At 40.9% G+C, this 12,821-nt stretch overlaps 1 protein-coding gene across 4 annotated transcripts in view; it reads left to right on the top strand.

Annotated features, from left to right (window-relative positions):
- ZNF516 (zinc finger protein 516) overlaps positions 1–3,993 on the top strand; it is a 104,009-nt gene extending 100,016 nt beyond the window's left edge. Inside the window, exon 6 of one of the 4 annotated variants that reach the window (XR_008448673.1) lies at positions 2,220–2,351. Coding sequence is in view for 2 of the 4 variants with exons in the window: in XM_054059373.1 (XP_053915348.1) it covers positions 2,220–2,524 (305 nt within the window). In the remaining 2 variants the exon portion in view is untranslated. Of the gene's footprint in view, positions 1–2,219 lie in introns of all 4 variants that reach the window. The other 3 variants (XR_008448672.1, XM_054059373.1, XM_054059375.1) reach the window with 3 other exon arrangements.
- The last annotated feature ends 8,828 nt before the right edge of the window (positions 3,994–12,821 follow it).

The raw sequence follows: 12,821 nt of genomic DNA, 5'->3' as shown, positions 1-12,821 counted from the left end.
AATTTTTAGCACTGTCTTTTAGAAGTCTTATTTATGACATTTGTACATATGAGTTATCTTGCACCAGTTCCTTGCAGAGTTTCTGCTAAAGATCATGATTAATAGTTCAGTCCTCATTATTGCAAATGTTATTTTTAAATAGTTATTCTGAGAACAAGAATTCCATTAATCAAAATAATAGATAATGAACAAATAAATGGCAACCTAATTTGTCTCGTTCATACATATGGAAATTATAATGCAAACAATCAAGGAATCATGGAGGCTGCTGTACTGGTATCTGAGTAATGTGCATGTACTGTATGTCTATTAGTTCACGAGCAGGATTAGCAGCTGTAGCTCTTGTCCCAACACTTTCCTCTTGCTGGCAAACTGGAGTGATATCTGTGCTCCAAACCGATCATTGCAATTTATTTCAATGTCGTGCAATATATTAACATGCACACAAACTGTTTTTTCCTGTTAACTGGTGAAAAGCTCTGGAAGTTGCTGTGAAAGCAGCTTTTGGTATGAAAACTCTGGGTTTTGCTTAAAAAAAGATCTGCTGTTTTCCCTTTTAAAAGACCGAAAGTGAAAAAAGCTCAATTTTTAAAATAGTAAACATTTCACTTCAGGAAGAATTCCATCCAGCTGTGTATTGGCTGGTTCAAAATCTAGCTGCCCCTTCAGGCCAGTGCAAAGTGGTGAGCCACTGGGTGGGTTTTGACATGTGTGAAGCTCAGGTGCTGTTTCCCAGCAAAACTAGGAGCATGTCTGTACACCAGTGGGGTACAGCCACTCCGCCATCCTGCCCTGACCCCTCTGCACCTCCCTGCCAGGCAGGAGGAGAATGGATTGCCCCTTTCATGGTGTGTGGGTGGGTCGTGCCCAAACTACTGGATACACCTCTACCGCCCAGCTCCCCACAGGCTATCCATCCCCCAAACCCACCCCTAATTACACTCCTTTTTTTCAGCTTTTACCCAGGGAAACTGGGACGAGGCACCTGCCATCCCTTCCCTCCCTTCCTCCCTCCTCCTCCAGCTTGGCAAAATCCTGCTGCACTCCCCCGTGTATGTAGAGCTGGTTCGATACGAGACATTTTAATGATGAATGCCTCCTCCTGGAATTGTGGCTCTGTCTCTCAGGCATGATGCAGCCACACAAAAATGTAAAGCATCTTTCTTGTTTTACTGCAGGAAATTCAGCATCCAACTAAGGAAGTTTTATCACATCTCTCATTCAGTTACTGTTTCCTACATTTCAAATATACTGCCATCTGTACAGCAGCTTTTTTTTTTCTTTAATTTTGTTGCAAATCTTTCCGACTTAAACCAAACTTTGACTGGTAAATGTCATGAATCTTGGGCCGGGTTTAATTAGGAATTTTCTAAATCTATTAACAAAAGAGATGCACTTAATACATTATGTCAACCAGAGCTGGGCTTTCTTCTAGCTATTTTGAGGGCTGCCATAGGCACAGCTTGAAACTTGCTTGGATTTTACATGGGTGCCGTATTTTATGTTGCATTAATTTAAAATGGTCTGTTTCACTTCATCAAGACTTTAGCATAAGGATAATGCATTTATGTAAGATTAATCTTGCCATGTTGTTTTAGGATCAGGATTGTAAACTGCATTGTTCCGACAGTGATGCTCTAAATGTCATTTGAAAGCTTTTCTTGGGAGCTGCAGGCTCCCACTTATTCATGATGTTATCTTTAATTTCACTTGATTTTAGAATATCCCTACTGTTTTTTTCAACATGGTAATTATTCATGAATATTGTCTAAAAAAATAAAAGGAAGATGACAAGGGGAAAAAAAGCTGCCTTAGCATTTGACAGACCTGCACAAGAATTCAGTTCTTCTTTTAGTTGCCTCTGTGACCTCATACTTCACGCTTTTTAAAACACTGGTCTAGTTATGAATCCCTTTTAGCTAGTGCAAAATTCCATTTTTTTGGAGGACACTGGTTCCCCTCCTTCTCAGCCTTCTCTGAACTGCTCGGTCAGGCACTTTTACTTACTCTTGTAGTCCACCAGGGACTTTATATGGGCCTTACACACTTGGTCTTGCTGGAGATGATTAAAAAAAAACCCCAAACTTCCGATGTGGTAGGCCAAAATGAACGTACGTGGTACTAATGAAAGGTAGCAAAGGCAAGCAGGGCTTACTGGAGGGTTGCGTGTGGGAGCAGAGGTGAGAATGAGCTTTTTCCCTGTGTCATCCTTCTTGCAGGGGAGAGACCACGGCGGTGTGGAGGTCGCCCACACGCTACCTCTCCGGAAGGGAACCTAGAGCCCCGGCAGAGGAGCCCCTGCGCCAGCGGCCCCCACCCCGATGGGCAGCACCGGCAGCCCCCCGTGCCACTGCCCCGCGCACCGGTGGCTGCAGAGCAGCCTCCCTGCCAGCCATCGCCTCACCCGGAGCCGCTGCGTGGGACTGAAACCAGCGCTCTGCAAGGAGGGGGGTGCCTCTGCGCTGTTAATCATTTTAAAATAAATGAAGATGCTACACAAGATATATATAAATTGACGTACTAATCAGTCCCATGGTTCCTTATTTCCTTTATAATAAACAGTGGAGTTGGCAAGCACTGTGGCAACACAAGGCATCTATATTAATCAAGAGAAGTTTGAGACACTGGAAAAATTAAACTTTATGTGATTTGGACAGCATGAAGAAGTTAAGCACTGTAACAAAAACCTCCCTGATGCTCACAATGACTATTTGATACATTTGAAAAACAGCAGTGGATTCGAGGGCTGGAGAAGTATTAATTAATGAAACTGCCACTGCCTGTCATGCTGAAAAGCAAATGGAAAAGAAAAAGGGGAGAGAGAGGAAGAAGGGGAGTGTGAGGAAAAGGTGGCATTCGGTGCTGAGAAAGCAATGCTTGATGAAGGATTAAAGGGACTAAAGAGAAAGACCGTCGTTCTGCAATGGTTTGTTTCATTACAGTTCGGGGACCACTTGCATTTCTAGTGCTCTTGCTCTTGACTGCGCACCATTAATAGTATGTGAATATGGAAATTGAAACACTTTCAGAGAAAAGCTTCTATTCGGCTTTGGAAAAGAAAAGCTAGTCAAACACTAAGAAAAAAAACAGGCTTCTGTGTTTTACTCTCAGGACCTTTTTTTTTGTAACAGGGCTACTTTCTTCGACCTGATCACAAAGGAAGTCTTCATGTTTGAAAAAAAACAGAAATAATAAAACGCTCAGCTGTCTAACGCTGCTGATCTGTATGTTTAGAAGAGAAAAGGTGTCACTGAACAAGTCCAGGCAGCCCTGGTCCCGTAAAGTACTCTCTGCTCCTGCATTTGGTTCAGCAGGTTCACCGCTCCTCCCTGGGCCCCGTGACGTTTTGGGAAGACGAGGAACTTCTTTTGTGCTGGCAGGTTAATGTTAATATAAATGTGTCATGTCTTGTACTTGGTGATCACTGGTGGTGTTAGGAAAAAAAGAAAAAAAAAAGCTTTATATACCTCTTCTACAGTAACTCTTTAACTGCAAGTTTTCAAGGTGGGGTTGTGGCACATAACAGGTTGTTAAACCATGCAGTGTAAGCAATTAAAAATGTATTCCACAGATATAAATATTTTCTTTTCTTATTGCTGTGACACTATGTGTGATGGTAATATTTCTGAGAGTTTCAGATTTTGCACATATAATTTTATGCATTATCAAAAGTTACTGCTGCCTTGAAAGAAAATGTTCTGTGAAAATTTTTGCAAAAGCTTTACTAGTTTTTTTTTTTAATTGTAACATTTTGTAAAGGCAGGAAATGGATTTAAAAAAAAACCTAGCATGCTAAATATATTTTTCAAAAAAGCAATAATTTTACATGTACAGAAATTATGCTAACCTTTAATACAGGTGAGAGCAACAGTTTACTTAATACAGTAATGGAATAGTGCTGTTTTTTTGTAGAAATGGGCTTCTGACAAAAAAAGATTTGTTTAAAAAAAAAAACAAAAAGCAGAAAAAAACCTTAAAGCGTGATCTTTCTGTTCTAACAGTTTGGGTGGGTGGGGGGATGCTTTTAAAAAAAATTTAGTCAGTAATGGGTTCTGGATACTACTTGTTACTTATTTTAAATTACTTGACAGTTTTTGTTACTTCGCAACACTTGCAACAATGCAAATTAACTTTCTTACCTATTTTTTTAAACTAGTTTTTCTTTTATGCTATTACACCAGATGTATACCAGAATTCTCTGTAAGTCTCAGTGTAGTTAGGAATGTCTGTGCAAATACTTAGAAGTAACTGTAATTGTTCTGTGAAGTTATTTTGAGGGGGTCGCATAGACACATTCCGTTGTACACCAAAAAAAATGAAAAAAAGGAGGAAAAAAAAAGAAATATTTTGCTGTGTTGATTAATGATTATGATTTTGGGTTTGCACTAGCTTCCTAGGTTTGTTTTGTTTGGTTGTTTGTTTTTTTTCTTGTTGACTTTTGTTTTGTTGCTTTTCTGAGTCATATTTTCCACGAGTGAAAGTAATGCAGTTCAGAAATGCACAGAGCTAGTTGCTTAGCCTATTTGTTTGTGTTTTAGTTATTAAAAACTCTTCTGTACCCAAAATGGCACAAAAGTGTAGTGTACATTTGTAATTTCTCTTTTTTTTCTAATTTTATTTTTTTGGCCAGCTGATCTAGAAAATCTGAGTTAATATTTAGAGCCAGAAGTTTTTTTCTGGAGCTTTTCTTCCAGAATCCGTGACAGAGAAGCTAGTGCTGTCACTGCCATTACGAGGGTACTAATCAGCAAAGTTTACAATCATAATTGAGCTCCATGAAGAACAACAGTAGGGGAAAATCAGTTTAAATAATTATATGCTGTGTACAGCACAGAAATGAGATTTTCACTTAATTAAACAAGGAATGAGAGTGGGTGGGGAAAAGCCAACCTTAAAGACCATCTGTTTTCAGAAGTGGATCCCACAAATTCTTTTTCTTCTTTATCATTGTATTGTATTGATTTGTTATTTTAGTTGAGCCATAGTATTTAAAATGAGTTGTGTTACTTATTTATTTAGTCAATGGGCTTTGATCAGCTCTTTTAAGCAACATGATGACTTTTTTTTTCGGCATGACACACTCCTGTGAAGCCCTTTTATGACTGTTACAGGGACTTTCTACTACCTCTACCAATCTACTGTTTCTTCTTCTTAACAGGTTTATATGGTGTTGCAAGTCTAATGTAACTTAGACAATAAAGGGTTTGATTATCTACACTGCAGATTGTCAGTGTATCTGCCATCTCTCTCTCTCTCAATCTCTCTCTCTTTCTCTCCCTCCTCCCCTCCCTCTCTTGGATTTTTGTGTGGTTTATTATAGATAAAGTATAGAAGTTCTTTTCTATTATAGCTAAAGTGAAAGAACGGCCTTCCTTGCCAGCGTGTTTTTGTATCCTCAATGAAAATCGAACTGGGAGAAACTTTTTCCACTGAGCTGATCAGCTACTACTACATTGCCCTCATGCTGTTGAATTCTTCAAATTCCTTCTCTCAGAAATGCTATGAATAAACTGGTACATACTGGAGAATGGAAAGCAAATGAGAATGCCGAACAGTTTTTAGTTTGTATTTCAAAACCACTTGGTGAAGTCCTTGGTGAAAAGCCTTAGTGTAAATTGCTACCTCCATCCTATAGAGGACTCTGCTTACAGGAAAACAACTAGTTAAGAAAATTATTTTTTGGGAAATAGCATCTTCTGTTGGTGCAAAAAAAAGTGTTTGGCTATTGATTGTCAGTTAAAAATCTGTCTCTAGGGCAGTTCCAGGCATTGACATCTACCCATTCCATGGTAATCCCTATAAACATGTCACCACCTTCTGGTACTCTGTGGTGCTGCGTGTCGTGGAGTGCACATATATATTTGTCAAATTCAACATGTGGGAGCATGCGTGATGTTGTGAGTCATTTTACAAAATCATGGCCTTGTAGTGGGAGTGCATCTTCCCATTTGCTTGTTTCCATGCTTAAAGGGTCCGTGACCAGGCCTGTGTTTGGTTGTGTTCTCCTTTCTTGCTGTATTCCTGTGCTGAGCTCCAACAGGATTGACACATTAGGGATTTCTTCTTGAAAGACCAATCTGTGGTGAGAAAAACCTGGAACAAAGGAAGAAGTAACTTCATTATTAGGTTCCTGCTACGTAAAATATGTTGGGTTAAAAGTAGGAAAGGATGGATTATATGTCAAATCAAATTTCCCACTCTCCCTGCAAGCCAGTACTCTTTAAGCCAGCAGGAATATGCAAAGGACTGAAATGCTCAAAGTCCTCCTCCGTTGTAGTCTTTCCTTCACTTTTGCTGTGTTTGACAGCCCCATACTTCAGGGCAATCCAATAGTTGGAGGCAAAGCTCATGTGGATTCACTGGAAGTGCAAGGAGTGCCTGGTTGATATTTGAAGAGGAATTAAAATGAAACTGAGTACATTAATAGATATAAGAATCCTTTCACTGTTGTTTTTCATTAATTATAAATTATTAATTTATAATTATTATTATAAATTGCAAATTTATAATTATTTTATAATATATGTAAGTATGTAACACTTGTTTCTGGAGTAGCTAGGGGTGTCAAACAGTCGAAGGATCAGTGGGAGCATAGGTGTTCTCAGCTGCTTTCTGTGGGATTGTGTGTATGCTGGCATTCTTGAGAAGCATTATAACCATACACTGACATCCTTAGTTGTCTCATGGTGGACAGTAGCTATTACAAATTCATAGTGATACCTATATTTTTTTCATGTTCATTAGTGCTGCATTTGGGAGAAAAAAAACAAACACGACCAACAAATGCACAGCCCTAAACCCCGGAAAAAATTTCCTGTCATTCAAAGCTGATGTACAAAGGACAAACCACAAATGGAAAAAAAATCCTTATGTGTTAGCTATAAACAAGTGTTATTTCCAAATCGATCACCTGTTACTAGTGGAAATGATGGACACTGCTGTTGGGAGAGAAAAAAGGATGTTCTGTTTGGAGTAGGAGGCAGGTGCAGAATGGGATTGCTTGGTTGTGGCTTGAATAAAGGGATCAGGACCATTAGTGTGACCCAGCTCTATGGGTTTTGAGTACAGAGATGGCTGTTGCCCACAGGGCCACAAGCAAATGGGATGGAGAAAACATGGAAGATCAGTAAGTTTTAACCCTCTGAAATTCAAGTAAGTATCTGGAAGACGATGTATGAGAAAGGTTAAAGCTGAGAACAGGACTGAAGAGAAGCCACGAGTGAGAGGTTTGTAGGAGAATCAAACAGTGGAAATGTTGCCAAAAAATTTTGAAGTCATCAGTGAGAGAGATCAAGAGGATGTGGAGGCAGAGCAGAAGCTCTGGAACCTAAACAGAAGAGATCTGTGCCCACTGCAGACCCCCTTGAAAAGGACATCAGTTTGGATGAAAGGGAGAAGGGATGTGACAACAGCTTCTGGGGAGACAGATTGGAAACTTGAGAAAACAATCATATAATTTAAACTTGGTGAATCATCTTATTTTGCAAAAAAAGTTCTGTAGTGCGAGCTTGAATGGTGTTCTGACAGAAAATAAGGGAATGCTTTTTTTCATTTTTATTCTGATAGGTGAACTAGAGTTGGGAATATAATTACGAGTAGTTGAGGCTGCACTGAAGGGTCTCTCCAATACCCAAAGGGTTTTGAAAAGCGTATTGCTCTTTCCAAGAAACAAGCAGATCCTGATAAGCCCCAAGCAGGAGGCAGGGTGGATATCAATGCAGGGAAGAAGGCATAGTGTTTTAAGCAGATGCCAAACCGGAGCAATCCTTTGAGGATGCTAGAGGGTACATTCAGATAGCATTCTCTCATACAGAATATTTTAAGATGCCTCATAGTATGTTGGATAAAAGAGCTGGAGAAGCTCTCAGCTGTTTAGAAAAAATATCCAGTATTAAAATGGCTTCAGACACTTGGCTATCTATCTGCTTTTTGAAATCTTTTGTATCTCAGATTTAAGTTGTTGTTCATGTAAGATGGGTACAGATGGCTTGATCTGTTTGTTCCTGTGTCATCAGTGTTGTTTACAAAGGTGAGTTACTTGTCAAGAGCTTAGAAAATGTGAGGTCCCCATGTTCCCTTTCTGTATGTGAAAATCTCTTGCATGTCATCTTTCATCATCATCAACGTAAGTACCACAGGAAGCTTAGAAGATTTTTCTAAGCAGAGAAATATGATTTATTTATCTTCTAAATATTGTTTTTCTGATATGACATAAAATTAAAAGGACACTAGTCCTCCATTTTACTCTTAGAATTCAACTTACTTTTCTGAGGCAGAACAGTGTTGCACCTTGCCGGGAACAATTAATGAGCCACTAGTGGTTCCTGAGAACTAGGGCTTGCTACAGAATGCTGGAGCGGTGCTCCAATAAACATGCTTCTGCTAGGGATCTCCCTTGGTGAAGGTAGGTTACAAACTGAATCTTTTCTTGCCTTTACTGCAAATTTTTAGGAGAGTCATGCTGATGCTGCAGGGACACATGGTCTGTTTTTCCATATGGGAGCCAGCGGTGGGAGGTCACTGTGATCAGCTCACCTGCAGAGGACCAGGGATTTGCTTTCCCAAACTTCTGTTCGTGTGTTCCTCTCTTTCTCCCACAGAGAGCACAAATGCAAGTGGTTGCTTGTTCCACGGAGAAGGTGACATCTCTAGAGCAGTGGTTGGGACAGGCAGCTGGGAAGAGTTTCTGTCAGCAAGAAATCCACCACAGGGGCTTGACAAGAGTGTGTGCACTCTGCCAGGGCTTTACTGCCTGTCCTATCAAATGGCAAATCAGTAGTGTGGCCATGCTCCCAATGATGTGCAAAAGCCTGATGTGGATCTGTGGATACATGGGAGAACAATTTTTGCTTCCCAAGTTTTGGTTTTCTTTTTTACTTTTGTTGAAGTATTGACAGAGCAGAGAGCATCTTGGACTGCATTGTTAGTTGGTCCAGAGGAAACCCGGTGCAGATTTGGCATCAAGCACATTTTATATCTGTAGGAACAGAAGGTCTGCTGGCAGGCTCTTGGGGCTCTTTGCAGTGGTGGATGTGTGAATATTTGCTAACTAGAAGGTGGAATTTGCCCTGAAATTGAAAATTTGCCCTGTCTCTGGTTGCTCATCATCGCTGCCTTGAGAGGACAAGGCTGTCTGCTGCCACTGGCCCTGGAGCAGTGAGGGGAGACGATGCTCTTTCTGCTTCTCTGGCAGTGCAACGTGTGCATGGCTCCCCAGCTCATGGCCAGCGAGCAAGGGGCAAGTGCTGTCCACTCACATTCCGTGAGGCACATTCTCCAGGACAGAGCTATGGCAGGAAATGGGATTGGTCTGGGACTTGACGCAGAGGGGAGCATCTTTGCTTTGGCACAATGTGGGGTTTTGTTGTTGTTTTGCACCAACCATGCAATGGGAGGAGCCCAGGAGCCAGCAGCTTCTGGTTCCTTTAGCTGGGGAGACGTGCCAGGCCTCCCTGGAGGATCCTGTACGTGATGAGTGACTGAGACTCTGGGCAGCGATTTCTGGAAAGGCTCCTTGCAACACCAAGTAAGGGCTCCCTAGCATTTGCTGAGGTCATTCACGAGCAGAAGTGACCTGCAAGGAGCCTGTAGGAGCTTCCTGAGCTAGGCTGATGGCAGTGCTAGGGTTAAATCCAAGCAGGCCCCAAGGGAAATTCCTGTGAATTCACCATTTGTTATTGCTGAAGATAATCTGATGGGTGATTTTATAGATCTGGTTCTTTGCTCAGTGTTGGACACGATGTTTGACAAAGCAATTTGCCAGTTACAGAGTTGAGGGTAGGGGGAAGGACAGGTAGTGAGCAAGTGTCAAAAATGACATAGGCTTTTCACTTGCTGCTGGAGAAGCTGATGATTTACTTCACAGGACACTGTTTATGGGGTACTCAATTTCCTACACTGCCCCTGGAAATTATAGTACTTTCAGGGTTAGAAACATCTAAGGAATTCCCTGGGAAGTTACTTAAGTTATTTTTATTTTGCCTCTTCCAACATCGCAAGATGTGAGAAATTACATGGCTTTTAAGGTAAGGCAAGTAGAAGGGCAAAAGTCCAAGCAGCAGCAGTGTTGCTGTCCTCAACTACTCCATTTTCAGAACATGACATTAAATTATTTGGTAACTGAGTCCGTTCTCCTTTGGGCTGTTTCTGTTAAATAAACAGTGGCTTTAAAATGAGGCACAGCTGGAGACATCATTAAACCCAGCTGAATTTTGCTTCTCAAGTTATATTTTCTGAACTTTTTGCAGAAAAAATGAGTCTTTATTAAGACCTTGAGAGTTTTTAGGAAAAGAAAAACAAGCTCCTGAGTTTAGAGAAATTAAATTGATTGTAGCCAGATTTACGGTGCTTCAGGAATCTGAACACTGAAGAGGGCACTGAGATGGCATGGGAGGAAGGCTGTAAACCTAGCTAGATGGTGACTTGGTCATGACATTGCTGAAACTGATTTGGTAAATGTGACTCCAGGGAGTAAAGGTGCCTCATAGGGCATTCTCTGACCATTTTTCATACCACTTTTGAAAAAAATAATTTTCTTTGTATGATTACACTTCCCTTTATTATCTAATGGGCCTCTTCAGTAGGTGTCTGTCTGTGCTAGGCAGTGTAGAGTAAGAGACGTTTCCTGATGTGAAAGCTGAGTGTGGGTTGCCATGCAGAAGTGACTCTGAGCTGGGCTTGAGGGCAAATTCACCTTCTGCCCACCTCACTTACCTGCTTGAGTGCCTTTAAGCTGCCTCTGAGGCAAAGTAGTTGCTGCTTTGAGAAGCACGGTGCAAAGCACACGGTGGGGGGGGACACAGGCATTGGTCTAAAGGCATCGCTGGCCGTGGGGATGGGCCCTGGTACACTTGGTTTCAGTGAATCTGCTCTTATCGCAACCAAGATGGGAAACAAATAATGCTGGCTGGGTGATGGACATGGCTTGCCACAAGGGCAGGTGGGATTGGCGTCAGACTGAGCCCAGGCTGCCTGCCAGGGCATGATAGATGTGAGCGAGCAGGATTTCACCGCTCAGGTAAGTGCATAGAGGTGTGTAGGAAGGCTGTGGAGGAGCCTTACCTTGCAGCTCCTTGCATAATACCTCATGTTGATCATAGTGAACAGACAGTGTGTAATGGACATAGTGGCAATCATAGAATAGTTAGGGTTGGAAGGGACCTTAAAGATCCTCTTGTTCCAACCCCCCTGTGATGGGCAGGGACATCGCACTAAATCAGGCTGACCAAGCCCCCATCCAACCTGGCCTTGACAATCTCTGCGCTGGGCTGGAACAAAGGAAGAACAGCTGCTTACTACCCTACAGCATTCTCTAAGGAACTATGTTGTGGCCTTTTTATGCTTCCAAAACCTGTGGTAGCGGGACAGTGTCAAACTGAGGGTATGTGAGGGCACAAGAACTTGAGAGTTTTAACCTGCCCAGGTAATGATGTGGAAATTTTGGTACTTTGCTGTTTCTACAGAGCCTATAATTGTTGTTTTTAATTATTTTGGCTGCCCATGTCACTTTTGTATCCTTGGAAGGATGTAAGCTGTTTTTCAGAAGAGACTGAAAGAAAGCCTTTGGCTTTCTCTCAGTCCTTCTACAACATGGAAAAAGGGCAAACTCTCTTCTCCTCCCCACCTGCACGTATTTGTTAACAGTATTAACATCAGTGGGATTTTTGCACAGTTGCCTGGCTGACTGTGAGGAAAAATTTACTTCCAGTCAATGATGCATGGAAACTTGATATATTCCTATTTGCATAGTTGTTTTGTGAAGGGAAGGGGTTAGAACAGGGGTTGCAGGATGATTGCAAAATGGTCCTGCACCCTACATGCATCTGGGGAAGCTGTGGCACCCGTCCTAAAGCCAGGCTCCAGTTAAATCAAGAGATTAATGTGAAGCTGATATCATACATTAGCTCATAGCGTTTTAACTGAAGTTTCTTCTTTTTTGGCAAGAAAACCTTTTTTTTTTTTTTTTTTTTTAATAAAAACCAACTAAAACTTGCAAGGAAGTAGTCTCAGTAGATGGAGGTAAACAGGTGTAGTTGTCCCAGTGAATCAATTGCAAGGCAGCAATGAAAATGATACTTAATATACTTTAAAAGATTTGGCTTTAGTATGGAAATGATACCAGTTGGAGTGAAAGCAATATTATCTACGTGGGAAAGTGGCATTGAAATATTCTTTCTTTCTGCCAGCTTTTGTCAATAAGAGAGGCTTGAATTATGCATTAGCAAGCTATAGAGTTATGGAAGATAATACAGCAAGGTTATGAACCCAGAACAAAAGAAGGGGAAACTAGGTTCAACTCAGTAATATATCACTTGGAACATATATAAACGGTTATAATGCTCTGCACATTATAAAAAGACAGTAGTCACATATTTAAATGAGAACCGAGTGATTGCTTCAAGACTTTCTTCAAATATTAATTTGGGCATTGTAATTAGTTCTTCTTGGGAAGCCTTGCAATGTTCAGTATGTTTAGAGTTTTGTGGAATCTTCTAGAAAATTACTCTTAAGTAGATGTGCTGAGATGTAGGATTTTACATAGATAGTGATTTGTATTCAGAGAAATGAAATTTTGAATCACTAGCTGTGAATAGTCATCTCTGGAAATGAGAGAGATCTTTAGATAGTGGTGGCTGAAGTAATACTAATTCTAAATACCAAATATTTGGAGGAGAAACCACAAATGAATTATTTACAGCATTTATTTTTACATAATTAATTTTTTAATAGTATGCTTTGTTGCCTAAATTTACAAAGAGGGAAACAAAATTCATTGGCTAATCAATTTGCTATCCTCTGGTACTCACAAAATGGCACATTTC

Source organism: Cuculus canorus, chromosome 2 (genome assembly GCF_017976375.1).
Source record: "Cuculus canorus isolate bCucCan1 chromosome 2, bCucCan1.pri, whole genome shotgun sequence".
In the NCBI taxonomy this organism is placed as follows: Eukaryota; Metazoa; Chordata; class Aves; order Cuculiformes; family Cuculidae; genus Cuculus; species Cuculus canorus.
Note: the sequence above shows the minus strand (reverse complement) of the source record. Positions and strands in the feature narration are given on the sequence as shown.